This window comes from Solanum tuberosum, unplaced genomic scaffold, assembly GCF_000226075.1.
Source record: "Solanum tuberosum cultivar DM 1-3 516 R44 unplaced genomic scaffold, SolTub_3.0 scf00419, whole genome shotgun sequence".
Taxonomy (NCBI): Eukaryota; Viridiplantae; Streptophyta; class Magnoliopsida; order Solanales; family Solanaceae; genus Solanum; species Solanum tuberosum.
This window is the reverse complement of record NW_006239338.1, coordinates 371,971-384,738: the sequence shown is the minus strand read 5'-3', so window position 1 is coordinate 384,738 and position 12,768 is coordinate 371,971. Positions and strand designations below refer to the sequence as shown.

Below are 12,768 nucleotides of genomic sequence, written 5' to 3'. Positions count from 1 at the left end.
ATGATTATAGTCTAATAGCTGCTTTTAAATGTGGAAGTCTTATTTCCTTTGCACATAATGGAAGTCTCGTTCAAACATTTAAAGAATAGTCCATTAGTTCTTAGCAAATTCTCAACTGATAATGTTGTTTCGTAGCTGCATAAAGTCGTTGTAGTTATACCATTTATGCTACTAGAATCACCGCGTTAAGTTGATTGAGAAAGCAGATAACTTCTCTCTTGTGCACTAGCATAGCATGATATTTGCTCCCATAAGCCATTAACTATCTTCTTCTTTCTACTGTCTTCTGATTTACTTCTCCTCCTTCCCTCTGGTTTTTTACCTTGGAGAGAATGTACTTGATTCTTTTTCTGCCTTTCAGTTAATTTGTTCACTGTGTCAAGAATTTTAAATCCAATTCTTATAATGTGGCTTTAGCTATACCAAACTTGAAATTTCTAATGCCAAATTTTCTATAAGCTAAAACAGGTTTTCACAATCATAAAGCATATATGGGGCACTAGATTGCTAAGACTTACTGCAAACATTTCACCACCTCATAGTGATAAGAAGAATGGAATTATTGTTCCTCTTGCCCGACTCTTGACTTGTTCTGTTGTGTCAATTCTTAGTTTCAATTATCTTGAAATTTACCTACAAGCTCACCTTAGTCAAATATTTGCAATGTATAACCTTCAAAAGTAAAAGGTTCACTAATAATGATATATCGTTTAGATTTCTCCTTATTCCCTCTAAAATCGCTTGAATTACCGTATTTTCTACATTAATTTTCATATTTCTTTGGCTTTTTGATAGTGGTGTTAAAGCTTGCTTAAATCCATTAATCCCTGAAGCTGCGCTTCACCTCGCTTAATTAATCGATGCTTTAGTATAGTTGTTAAGGTGAAAAGTGAATTTTTATTTATTTATTTTTTTTTCAAAAAAGGTGCTAAAGTGTGTGCACCTTTATTGATAGGTTCCGTCTTAAGGGTACTACAACATTATAACTTAATAATAGTTTTCCTATTCATTCGTCCAAATAATTATTATTTATAGTAACATATTCTTGCATGCATTTATATTTTCATTTTTTCTTTATTGTGCTTTTTTGATTCAGAATATTGTTGAAACAAGGTATATTGGGTCATTTTTCTCCTTTTATAGCTTGCTCACTTGAATATTTAAGCCTTACATTCCATTTATAGGTTGACGATTTGACACTATATATTTATTTATCGATATATCTCATTGAAAAATTTGTGTTATATATTGAGTAAAAGTATTCACTTTTTCTTATAAGTAAATGAATGAAAGGTATTTACACTTCTGTTGGCATGTCTTTGGCAATATCTTTCTTTATGCAGTTAGCCCTTTCGTTAATTTAAACCTTTTTCTTTTCTTGATATGTCAATTATGACATGTCATTGTCTAAATGTTGTAAAAGAGTGTTCTTGGTTGCAGTTCACTAACCTTTCAATTGTGGACGACTTTCATATTTTTTTATTTTTTTTATTTTTTGTTACAAGATTCTCTTTCTTTTTGTTAGGTAAATGAAGTTAATATAGAATTCTATTTTGATAAAGTGAGCACGACTAATGACTAGCTTGCTGATTACAGGTCCGGAGTATGTATGTTGATCTATAACAAATGTCGAAGGTGAGACTTGCTTATTCATACACAATCAAATTGTGTCCATGTCTGAAATATCTAAAACTTAAGATTTGTACTTCATACAATAGCCAAAAAAATCAATTCACTATAGGAAAAAAAAACATCAGCTCTTGTGACTATTTCTATATATTTTTGTAAATTTTAACAAATTTTATAGAGTTGAGCCACACTCATATAGGCATTAGGCAACATGAATGCGGCTGAAACAAAATTTTAGGTGGGTAATTTACTCACCTACAGAGCTTAATCATGCATAACGCTTAATTTTTACATCTCCTTTCTGATTTTTGGATTATAGAGAATGGTGAGAACTGTATAGTGCAAGTTTTGAGAATTTTTTTAGTTTTCAACGGTGGGAGTTTTATCAGATGCAAGGCTTTATACCTCACTCTCTACATGTGGATCGTCTTTTCTGGATGGTAATTTGAACAACATTTGGAGTTCTTATTGGTTTTGCACATTGTATTTTTTTAGCAGTGTACCACTTATATAATTCGATAATTTAGAGCTTAAATTAATTATCTTATTTCATTCGTGGTAATTACATTAAGATTCTTGTTAAGTTAAATTGTTGCATTCGCACCATAAACCAAGAGAAGGACTTTTCGAACTGAACAACATTTTTGCCATAACAAACAATGTTCAGTGACAGCCCTCCTTAACTATGGTTCTTCCATAAAGGCTTCATTCCTGGCCTCTGTTTTGAACTGTATGTTCGTTTAACTTTCCGTTTATTGTTTTGTAATGTTAAGTATGATTTGAATCGGACACAAATTCAGAATTTGAAATCAGTTTGTTCATAATGAATGTCGTTTTTATTTATATAGTTCTTCAACTTCCTTTTTCATATAATGTAAATGATCAAGTTGAAAGAAATTAGTTCAATTGAACATGTCGATCTTTCTTAAATCATTACCCAGGATAGTCTAGAAATTTTACTCGATTAAGATTAGTGTCTATGTTTTGTGTATACACTTTTCAAGTCCAACGTGTTAAATTAATGAAATGGTTTTCTATTATGCAGGGGCTAGGGAACATAGTATTTGGAATGACATGTGGCCAATGTACATTATCTTAGGAAGGTGACTGCAACTCATTCGGTAATTTTAATCACACTTTGTGCGACTGTTAGGTAGTACGATTAATATTAGCGGTTGGCAAGATATTCTAATGCATTTGTTTGATAACTGAATTTGCAGCTTCATCATTCAGAGAAGTTCAATGGTGTCCCATTTGGGTTAATAAGAATTGTAAAATTACACACAACATTGTTTCGACAGTAAACAAAAGTAGTAGTATTACAACATAAGAGGAAAATCTAAGAATGGATTAATGATGATTGATGCATCTGATAAAATACTAATCATTGATCAACCAATTCGTAAAGATCGATTCGAAGTCTTTCAGATCTCTATTGCTTCAACTTAAGTATATACTGTGTTTGTAGTTTGCTTTGTCGATGAATTTGTGATACATTTTATTATTGCATCAGATAAATAGAAATACTTCTATTTATTTTGATTTTAATATTGAAAGTACTAATAAAAAAATGATTTCTAACTTCACAACAATAAAAACAATCATGAAAGGAACTTTATTTCTATATACAATAACAATATAATTATCGTAATGTTATATTCTAAATATTGACAAGTATGATTTATTTCTAACTCCACAACAATAAAAACAATCATGAAAGCAACTTTATTTCTATATACACTAACAATTATCGTAATGTTATTCTAAACTATATTAATAATTTTTTTTTGATACTACACTCTTAATATCATGTTGTAAAAGAAAACTCTAAATCTTACCCCCACAAAATAACAAATATACTTGTTCTTTTTTTCAGGTTATTTTTTCCTAATTTATTTGTTTTTTAGTTTTTTTCTTCCTCTATATTTCTCAACAAAGACCTTTTCTATTGATATTTTCTTTTGTTATTCTTCTTTATTTTTTAACTACTCATTTTTCTTTAGTTTGTATTTTAATATTCCTTAGAATTTGAATGTTAAACTTTTTCCTTGTCAAATTTTCTCTTTTAAATAGATTATCATATTTAATATTAAGAAAATATCCTATATAGAAATGAAAATTTTATATTTTTAATCTTTCGATGAATACATTATCAAATTATTAATTTCTTCATAGTCAGACATTGTCCATTATTTTAGTCACAAAATTTAATATTTTCGTCAAATTAATTAAAAAATATTGATACTTCATTTCAAAGACTATTTTAATAATCAAGATACGAATTTAGTGGTCATATTATGTAACATAATATTAAAAATATGTTTACGCAGTAATCCTTTAAAGTATTTTTAGGAACAAAATATTAACTATTCAAACACATTTTGTTTTAATGAATTCAAAATTTTCTTTCTAAAACATGCATGTCAAAACAAGCTTAGCATTTATTATTGTTGGTAAGAAGTTAACTAATAGAAAATAATATCCTTATGGACCCATAACAAAAGTTAGACATATATGAATTCTTCTAGATTTTCATTTTGACAAGTAATTATATAATTATTATTTTACCCTTAAATGATGTTAAAATTACTAAAATGTCATTTGTCACGGTCACAGTAGCCATGTAACTATTAAGACGAGCAGCCAAAATAAAATATCTAACCCGACCAAGTACTTTCATGTGATATTTGTTGAAATCATGCACTATCTTAAAAAGTCAAATTAGAAAGAAAATATAGCAACTCCAGCAAAGCTTACATATATATAGTAAGTAATAGTGGTCCAACACAAGGAGCATGTCTCTTTGTTTTTGGACCGAGGAAGATATTTCCGTAATAGCAAGGTGAAAGGAGCAGATAAATTTCTGCAGTACAGAGTCGCTAGGTTTGTTTTAGTTCCTTCCTCACAGACATGACATCTCTCACTACTTCAGCAACTGATATTTTCGGCAGACATGAGGTTATTTGAGCTACTGACTTTATTCAATTATAATTTATAACAGTGATTCTTTGTCACAACACACAAACGTTTTCTTCAATATGATTAAAAATGGTGAAATGTTCCCTGCTATTTACAAACAAAAAATGTCATTTGTAAAATGAGTACTCAACATTGATATATGCTAGCAATAATTAAAAACTTGAAATTAGAACATGCATGATATATTTTATATATGGATCACATCAAGGGAAGTGTTCCACTGTTTATAGCAAATAGTTCGAAGCAGAGATGTCATGTCATTGCACTACTATAGTAATCAAAGGCATAGTTAATAAAAACTTATTACATGAAATAACAGAAAGAAGATGAGACTACTACATACCAACTCCTTGCTTAATACTATCATGTGATGTATCAACTTTAAGGGATAGCCCCGTAAGTTCATTATCAGCCTCTTTTGTTTGTGGTCATCAAAAAAACATCAGGACCTGTCACGTAACTCGTCAAGACAGAAAATTACTACGTATGTGAGAATGTATATAGAAAAAATGTCATGTTGAAATAAATAAAAGTGTAGATAGTTTACCTAGTCTTTGATCTATTTAAATAGTAGAAAATTCTTTCAACAATCATAATTTATATCCCCAAATTATAGTCTAAGTATCAATACTTGGATTCGTACCCTCAAATCAAAAAATTAAGATCCTGAAGGATCAGACTTCCAAATTCACATTGATATCGGACACCCATACCCAAATGCGATCAACTTAGGTTGAAAGCAAAAGAGTTCTGCCCTAATGTATCTTGCAGACTACAAGAAAAACTTTGTAGTTCTTTCAACAATCACATTTTATAACCCCAAATCATAGTCTAAGTATCAGTATCAAGACTAACAAAGAGAGGATGAGCAGTAGGACAATCTTAACTAAGTAATATTTTTTTTACGTCAGACTTCTTAGAGCCTGTCTAGATTGACTTATTTTAAGTGTGTTTTTTAATTAAAATAATTTTAAGCACTTTTAAAATGTTTGGGTGAATCAAAAAGGTGCTTATAAACTAAGGAGGACATTCTTCAAGCTGCTTTAGCACTTTACGTTAAACTCAAGATTAAACTAAGAAAACGTTAAATCCACATAGTACAAACACTTTAGGAATATAGTTTAGGCATTAAAAAGTGAAATTGTAGTCTCATTTTAGATAATTGCTTATATAATTATTTTCAAGTCCAGTGGTCAAACAAAAAACACTGAACAAAGCATAATACTTTTTTCTTTTTTTTTTTACCCTTCCTAGGAGTTCCCACCCCTTTAGCTCCCTTGGTGACTCGAACTCGTAACTTTCGGGTTGGAAGTAAAGAAAGTTGTAGCATTCAGTAGAATATATTGTGTCTTTATATAATGATAATCCTACAACTTATATACAGTGGCGGATCCAGGATTTCTATTAAAGGGGTTCGGAAAAAAAATAGTGCTTAAGATTTGGTCTTGGAACCTCGAGGTGAGTTTTGAACCTCTCAACCACTAAGTCAACCTCTAAGCTTACATTTAGGAGGTTCGAAATCAATAAATAAACATAAAAATTCTTTAAAATACCTTAAATATACAACATATTTTTTTATCGAGGGGGTTCGGGTGAACCCCTCTCAGCAACCTCCAGGTCCGCCCCTGCTTATATAAGGATCATTTTCTAACCATTGATTGCCTATTATTAATTCTCATAATTCAATAAAGGGAAAAGGGACGAATATATATACTTCCAAACTATTGAAAGTAGTATATGAATATCCTTTGTTACTATTTGGACACTAGTGTTCTTGTTGTCCGAAAAGTGGATCATTTGTGTCATTCACTCTTAACAATTGGACACGTGGTGTCATCCTATGCATCTTTCCCGAAATATTCACTAAATTTAAACCCACAAAGAAAATCATCCAAAATTAAAAAGATTTACCCAAATAACCCCTAACCCGCCCATTACTAACACCTAATAATATACCCAAATAAACTAAACGGGTGGGTGTATATATATGTGTGTACACGCGCGCATAAGTATATTTCTAAAAATCTATTTATATAATTGAATTGCTTTGATATGTTTTTTTTTTTCAATTTTTTGTGCTTAAAATCAATCTATATTATGTCCATTTTCAAAATATAAAATCAAACTAAAAAAATCAAATTTTTCTTTGATTTGATTTTTCAATTTTCCACGGACGCCTCCTCTATTCTGAAGTGTTAGGGCGGCATATCAGTCGATTTGATTCAATTTTAAAAATTATCGGTTATCAATTTATAGATATGCTAAATCATTAACATATCAATTATTGAGATTGATTATTGATAGTTATCAAATTAATCGTTAAGATTACACGAGCACAATTTTCTTCATAGTAAATCATTTATAGACAATATGATAAATAAAACCCAAATAGAGTAAAAAAAAAACTATCAAAACCATTATTTAACCGTTAATAAATTAATAAAATTGGGACTTGTTGTTTTTTTTCCAAAAAAAGTTAAGGAGTATATTAGATTTTGTCTTTATTTGTTACTATCTTTTTTTTCCAAAAAGAAAGAAAAAAAAAACTCCATCTCCGGACATTGGGATTGTGGACTCCAAGTTTATCATCTTCATCGACTGGCTAGGGTTCCAAATTTGGCTTCATCTGCAATCTCGCCTAGGGTTCTATTTCAAAATTTTCGGTAATTTTCTTCCTTTTTCTCCTTTACTGCCTCGCTCTGCTCCCTCTCCCTTTTTTCATCTCTTTTGTTTGTTTTCTCTGAATGTTGTTGAACTGTTTTTCCTTATTAATTGACATGTTTTCTTCGCTATCGTATTCCTTTTTCCGTAAATACTTTGATTTATTGCACTTAGGATCTATCAAAAACAATGTCTCTACCTACGTGCAGTAATTAGACTCTAAGCTCCCTAAAACTTACTTGTGGATTACATTGGATATGTTGTTGTTGTATTTCTTTATTTGTTTCAGTTATTAATTTAATTGAATATGCAATTTTCAGTTTTTTTAAAATATTTTTACCGTAGTTATTTTTTAGTCAAAAATCTGAGCTTTATGGGAGTAAGTCCCTGCTTCAATTGGAGTTAAAATCCTTTTTCCAGTTACTGATAAGTGAAGAAAAGGACTTTGATTCTAATTGAAGTAGGGGGCTTAGTATAAGAAGATTTAGGATTTTTAACTGAGCTTTTTTTTGGGTAGTGACGATAGAGATTTGTGTATGAAAGAGGAAGACACATAGGCAATTACAGTGAAGTAGAGCAGCAAATAGCATACTTCGTTTACATGAAAAGTGAGTTCCTCATATGGAATATGCTTCCAGATAAATATAATGAGAGAGAAAATGGATTTCTCTAGGTTCAGCATTGCGAATGGTCTGCTTATGGCTTGGTATGTGGCGTCACAATGATTATTTTCCCTAGAAATTACTCTGACGTCTTGAAGAAATAGGAAGTTCCTTGATCTTGGGATCTAGATGATTATCGGTGAGGTGGCAACTGATTCTTCTCATTTGTCCTAACCTTGGTGGACAGAGTTACATGGTACGTGTTGCTAGTGGGAGGTGGCAGGTATCCCGTGGAATTAGTTGAGGTGTGCGAAAGCTGGCTCAGACACCACGGTCAACAAAAAAAAAAAAAAAAAATTATCTGTGAGGTGGAACCTTTCTTAGAAATGTTGTACACAAGGCAAAGGGACATCATGATGTGAAATGTTTGTAAACAAGACAACAGTAAATTCATATTACAGTTAAGGGCCCAAAGAAAGGGGGCATCTTTTACTTTGGTGTGCTTCTTGGGGAGTCATTTTAACTGCGGAAAATTTGAGATATGTTAGTTAATTGGAGACTTGTATTTCATAGAAGTTTTGGATGACCGCTCCTTGTGGTCTTATGGTCTTATACTTGGAACATTTCAAAAAGTGATTTTTCTAAAGATAATAAAATTATGACATAACATTCATTATGATTGATTTGTAAAATCTTCCCATCTATATTGCAATGCTTATTTGCTGTTCATATTGTTTCAGGGTTTTGAAATGGAGGATACACCTAAAGCAGAAGATCAGTTGCCTGAGGGAGCCTCAGAAAGTGCGCCTCAAAAGATGACAGAAACCCGTGAGGAGATGCTTTCTAGGCATAGGTATTTTATAAGGCCCTTAGAGGACATGTTGCCTTTGGTTTTGCTATCCCCTAGTTGTATTTTTCATATTCTCTATATAACCCTCCACATGATTATTACATTGTTCTGCTTATAAGACCAGTCATACTACTTTTATCCCTACTCCCTAGCACGTTTATTCGGAAACGCTATCGACTTTGTAAGAAATTGCTCTTATTGATTAAAATATGAGCTTATGGAAGGATTATTGACTTTCTATAATGCTGATCCACCTAAAAAGAATTGGAAGTTTTTCTAATTGTTGAAATGAATATTATAAGAACTAATAATTAAGATTGGAAGTCTATATTAGGAGATGACTTATAACAGGCTTCTAGAACCATGCATAGGCTTTCAATTTTTGACCTGTGATAAGTATTTGAGTTACCAATATCACAGATGGCTTGTAATAAGGTTTTCAGTTATTGAATGTCTGAGCATTGTGTGAAGCACTTGCTTAATTTATCACTCCAAATTAGTTATTGGGAGCTTAATTTTTTTGTTGACATTTCATATTGATGTATGCAGGAAAGAAATCTCTAAGCTACAGGACAAAGAAATTTCTATGAAAAAGGCAGCAGCTAAAGGCAGCAAAGCTGAACAGAAAGCTAAGAAAAAACAAGTGGACGAAGAAGTATCTAAACTTTCTGCAAAGCTCAAAGAAGGGCATGCTGGGGAACTTGCTTCTTTAGGCTACAGTGGTGATAGTAATAATGATAATGGGAAGGAAAAAGGGAATCTTGACACATTGGTGAAGGCCATTGCTGGTGTTTCTGTCAGTAGTCAAACTGACCATTCAAAACCCAGCAAGAGCGTGAAGAGACGTGAGAAAAGAGCTCAACAAGAGGCAGCTAGAGAGCAGAGAATACAAGAAGAGCAGAGTAATATCATAAGTGATCGGGTTATTGAGAATGAAAAGTTAGAAAGAAAGCTTGATCCCCTTGGATTGACTGTTAACGAAATAAAGCCTGATGGACACTGTCTCTACCGAGCTGTGGAGAATCAGTTGGCTATCCACACTGGTGGTTCATCGCCTTATTCATATCTTGAACTGCGACAGATGGTGGCAGCTTACATGAGGAAACATGCAACTGACTTTCTCCCTTTTTTCCTCTCTGAGAATGCAGAAGAGGGAGAATTGGATGATTCTCTTGTAGGAAGGTTCGAGAATTACTGTAGAGAAGTGGAGTCAACTGCTGCATGGGGAGGACAACTTGAGCTTGGTGCTTTAACTCACGTCTTAAAGAAACATATAATGATATTCTCAGGGTCGTTTCCTGATGTGGAGATGGGAAAGGAATACAAATCCAGCAGTGGGTCTGGCTCTTCAGCTTCCAGTATAATGCTATCTTACCACAAGCATGCTTTTGGGCTTGGTGAGCACTATAACTCACTTATTCCCAGTTCAGCTTGATAGGTTTGATTTATATTATGTGGAACAAATGTTCACAGCAACATGATAATTCAACTGATATCATGATTTACAGCAAACCGATCTAGCAACAGTCTCATTTGTGTCATAAGTTTCGAGTTCAATGCGTTTCGTCTTTCTACAATGTTATTATAGGACTAAATCCTAACTTACGGATTTGGTTTTCTGTTCTGTGATAACTCAGACTTCCTTTCGTTCGTATTCCAAATTAAGAGTTTCTCTGTTTTGTTTCCAGTATGCACATTCATTGTCATTTTTTTGGTTAGTGGGGTGTTATCATGCTTGGTTGCAATGACCAGATATGCTAGACTGATATTCTCTCATATTTCATCCCTACATATCCAGGTTTTGGTAGAATACCAGGAAATGGTCTGCAGGTTCCTCTTTTCCAATACCTATGCTTTTTACTTGCTCACATCTTGGACATGTGAACTTGTGAGCGAGTATATCTTTACTTGATTTGTGTTTCAGTTAGAGGTGTCGGTGTATTTACCAGCATTCTATTAGGATGTCTGCCTTTTTTATCTGTTAGGATGTTGTGTCAAGGGAAATCATTAAGGAAGGAGTTAGTGTGCAAACTTGACTTAGTGGCAATAGGAAGAAATTCCTCAAGGAGGATCAAAATAAATCAATCCCGGTTTCTTTCTTTTAGTCCTAAAGGAATGAAATTGCCATCTATCTAAGTTAAAAAGACCCTTTACCTGTCTTGGCAATGAGTTAGGGTCAGTATAAATTTTGACATTGTTGATAGAATGGCACATCGAGGCCAGTTTATCAGCCACTTTGTTGGCTTTTCTGAAGCAATGATCAGTCTGGATATCTATCGTATCTGTGTATTAGCTTCCTAATTTCTTCAACTGTTTCTCTAATCCTCCAAGGAGTGGACCAAATATTTTGGAGAAGTGAATCGATTTCCAGTTATACTGTGCACTATTTTAGACCTAAGAGAAATGCACTAGCTTCAACTGCGTTACTGGTTCCATTTCCAAGTGGGAGGATGAATACAGTTGTCGTTTGAATCTCTCACAATGCCACCTCCGCCACTTGAAGTTTCCAACACAGGTCCCATCCGAGCTCATTTTGACAGAGGGTGAAGATGGTCTAATCCACTTGATAGGAACAGAGGGTAGTACCAGCAAAATAGGTTTCCATGAGTTTGAGAAAATTTTCCCAGTTATCTTGATGGTTAATTTATATTTAGCATCTATTCTTAAACCCTAGGATTTATGTTTGTGTTTATTAACCCTATCAATGTGTCAAAGTCATGTGTATATGTCAAAACATAAAATAAAGTAAAAATTAGGCAAATGACATAGTATAAGAAAGAAATTACTTCCTTTCCCTACTCTTTCATTAATTACCAAAAATCTCTTTTTTAGTGTTTTTCGGATACATAATATAGCAATGTGGATACTTAATACAGCAGCGCGGATACTTAAATTATTAAGTTGTTAGCAGCACGGATACTTAATTAACGGACGGATGCATAATATAGCAGCGCGGATACTTTAATTAATAACGGGCGGATACTTAAATTATTAAGTTGTTAGCAGCACGGATACTTAATTAATGGGCGGATGCATAATATAGCAGCGCGGATACTTTAATTAATAACGGGCGGATACTTAAACTAATAAAGTATCCGGTTAAGTTGTTGGGGGAAAATAAGGGATTTTTGTATTTTAGTAAAAGAGTAGGGAAATATTGAGAATAGGTAAAGAAGTGTTGTGTATTTAAGTAATTTTTCCTAAAATAAATGTGCGCTTAATTATAATAATTAAAAATGGTCAAATTTTCCCATGTACCATTGATAATAGTCTACTGCTAGACATGTTAGCAGACTTTTAGGGCAAAAAATAGAGATTTCTTCAATGGGCAAATTGTTCCGGACATAATTTTTTGTATTAATAATAATGAGTTTTAAAAAAATCAAAATAAAGAAAGTAGGCGTAATTTATAAAAGGAAAAATTACAGAAATCTCGCATTTTAGTTTACTTATTACCATTATCCCTTATAAGTTTTACAAATCTCCAAAATCCCTTATTTTCGCTCATCAGATTAGTGTATCATGTATAAAATGTACATTAGATTAGTGTATCATGTATAAAATGTAATGTATCTTACTTAACGATTAATGTATCTCGCGCATCAAATTAATGTATCAACGCTTATATTATTGTATCCGTTTGAGGGATTTCTGTAATTATAAACTTTTAAGGGATAGATTATGCTAAAATTATCTGAAAAAATAAATGTTGAGAGTGGGATTTGAACCCACGCCCTTTCGGACCAGAACCTTAATCTGGCGCCTTAGACCAACTCGGCCATCTCAACATCTGTTATTATTGAATCCATATAGAGAATTTACCTTAAGAGTTTGAAGGAGACTGACTTCCCTCACAGTGATTGGGCCAAGTGAACAGTATAGTCGATTTTGATTAGCCAAATAATCAATAGTACTTTACATAATCTGAAATGAGGGAACTCCTAATGCGAAGGTAGACTCCGGTCTTCTTATTCAAGTAGTTAACATTTCCCTTCGGTAAGCATTTCTTGGGCGAAGAGGGGATTTGCGCATCCAACGATAAGATAA

At 32.6% G+C, this 12,768-nt stretch overlaps 1 protein-coding gene and 1 non-coding gene across 2 annotated transcripts; one reads left to right on the top strand and one right to left on the bottom strand.

Moving 5' to 3' along the window:
- The first annotated feature begins 7,126 nt into the window (after positions 1–7,126).
- LOC102594071 (OTU domain-containing protein 6B) lies at positions 7,127–10,411 on the top strand. Its single transcript, XM_006362731.2, has 3 exons — positions 7,127–7,271; positions 8,612–8,724; positions 9,271–10,411. The coding sequence occupies exons 2-3, from the start codon at positions 8,621–8,623 to the stop codon at positions 10,154–10,156; spliced, it is 990 nt and encodes a 329-aa protein (XP_006362793.1). The 5' UTR covers positions 7,127–7,271; positions 8,612–8,620; the 3' UTR covers positions 10,157–10,411.
- Positions 10,412–12,428: 2,017 nt separating this feature from the next.
- On the bottom strand, positions 12,429–12,509 carry TRNAL-AAG (transfer RNA leucine (anticodon AAG)). Its single transcript has one exon. It is a non-coding gene; the product is annotated as a tRNA-Leu (tRNA).
- Between the last annotated feature and the right edge of the window lie 259 nt (positions 12,510–12,768).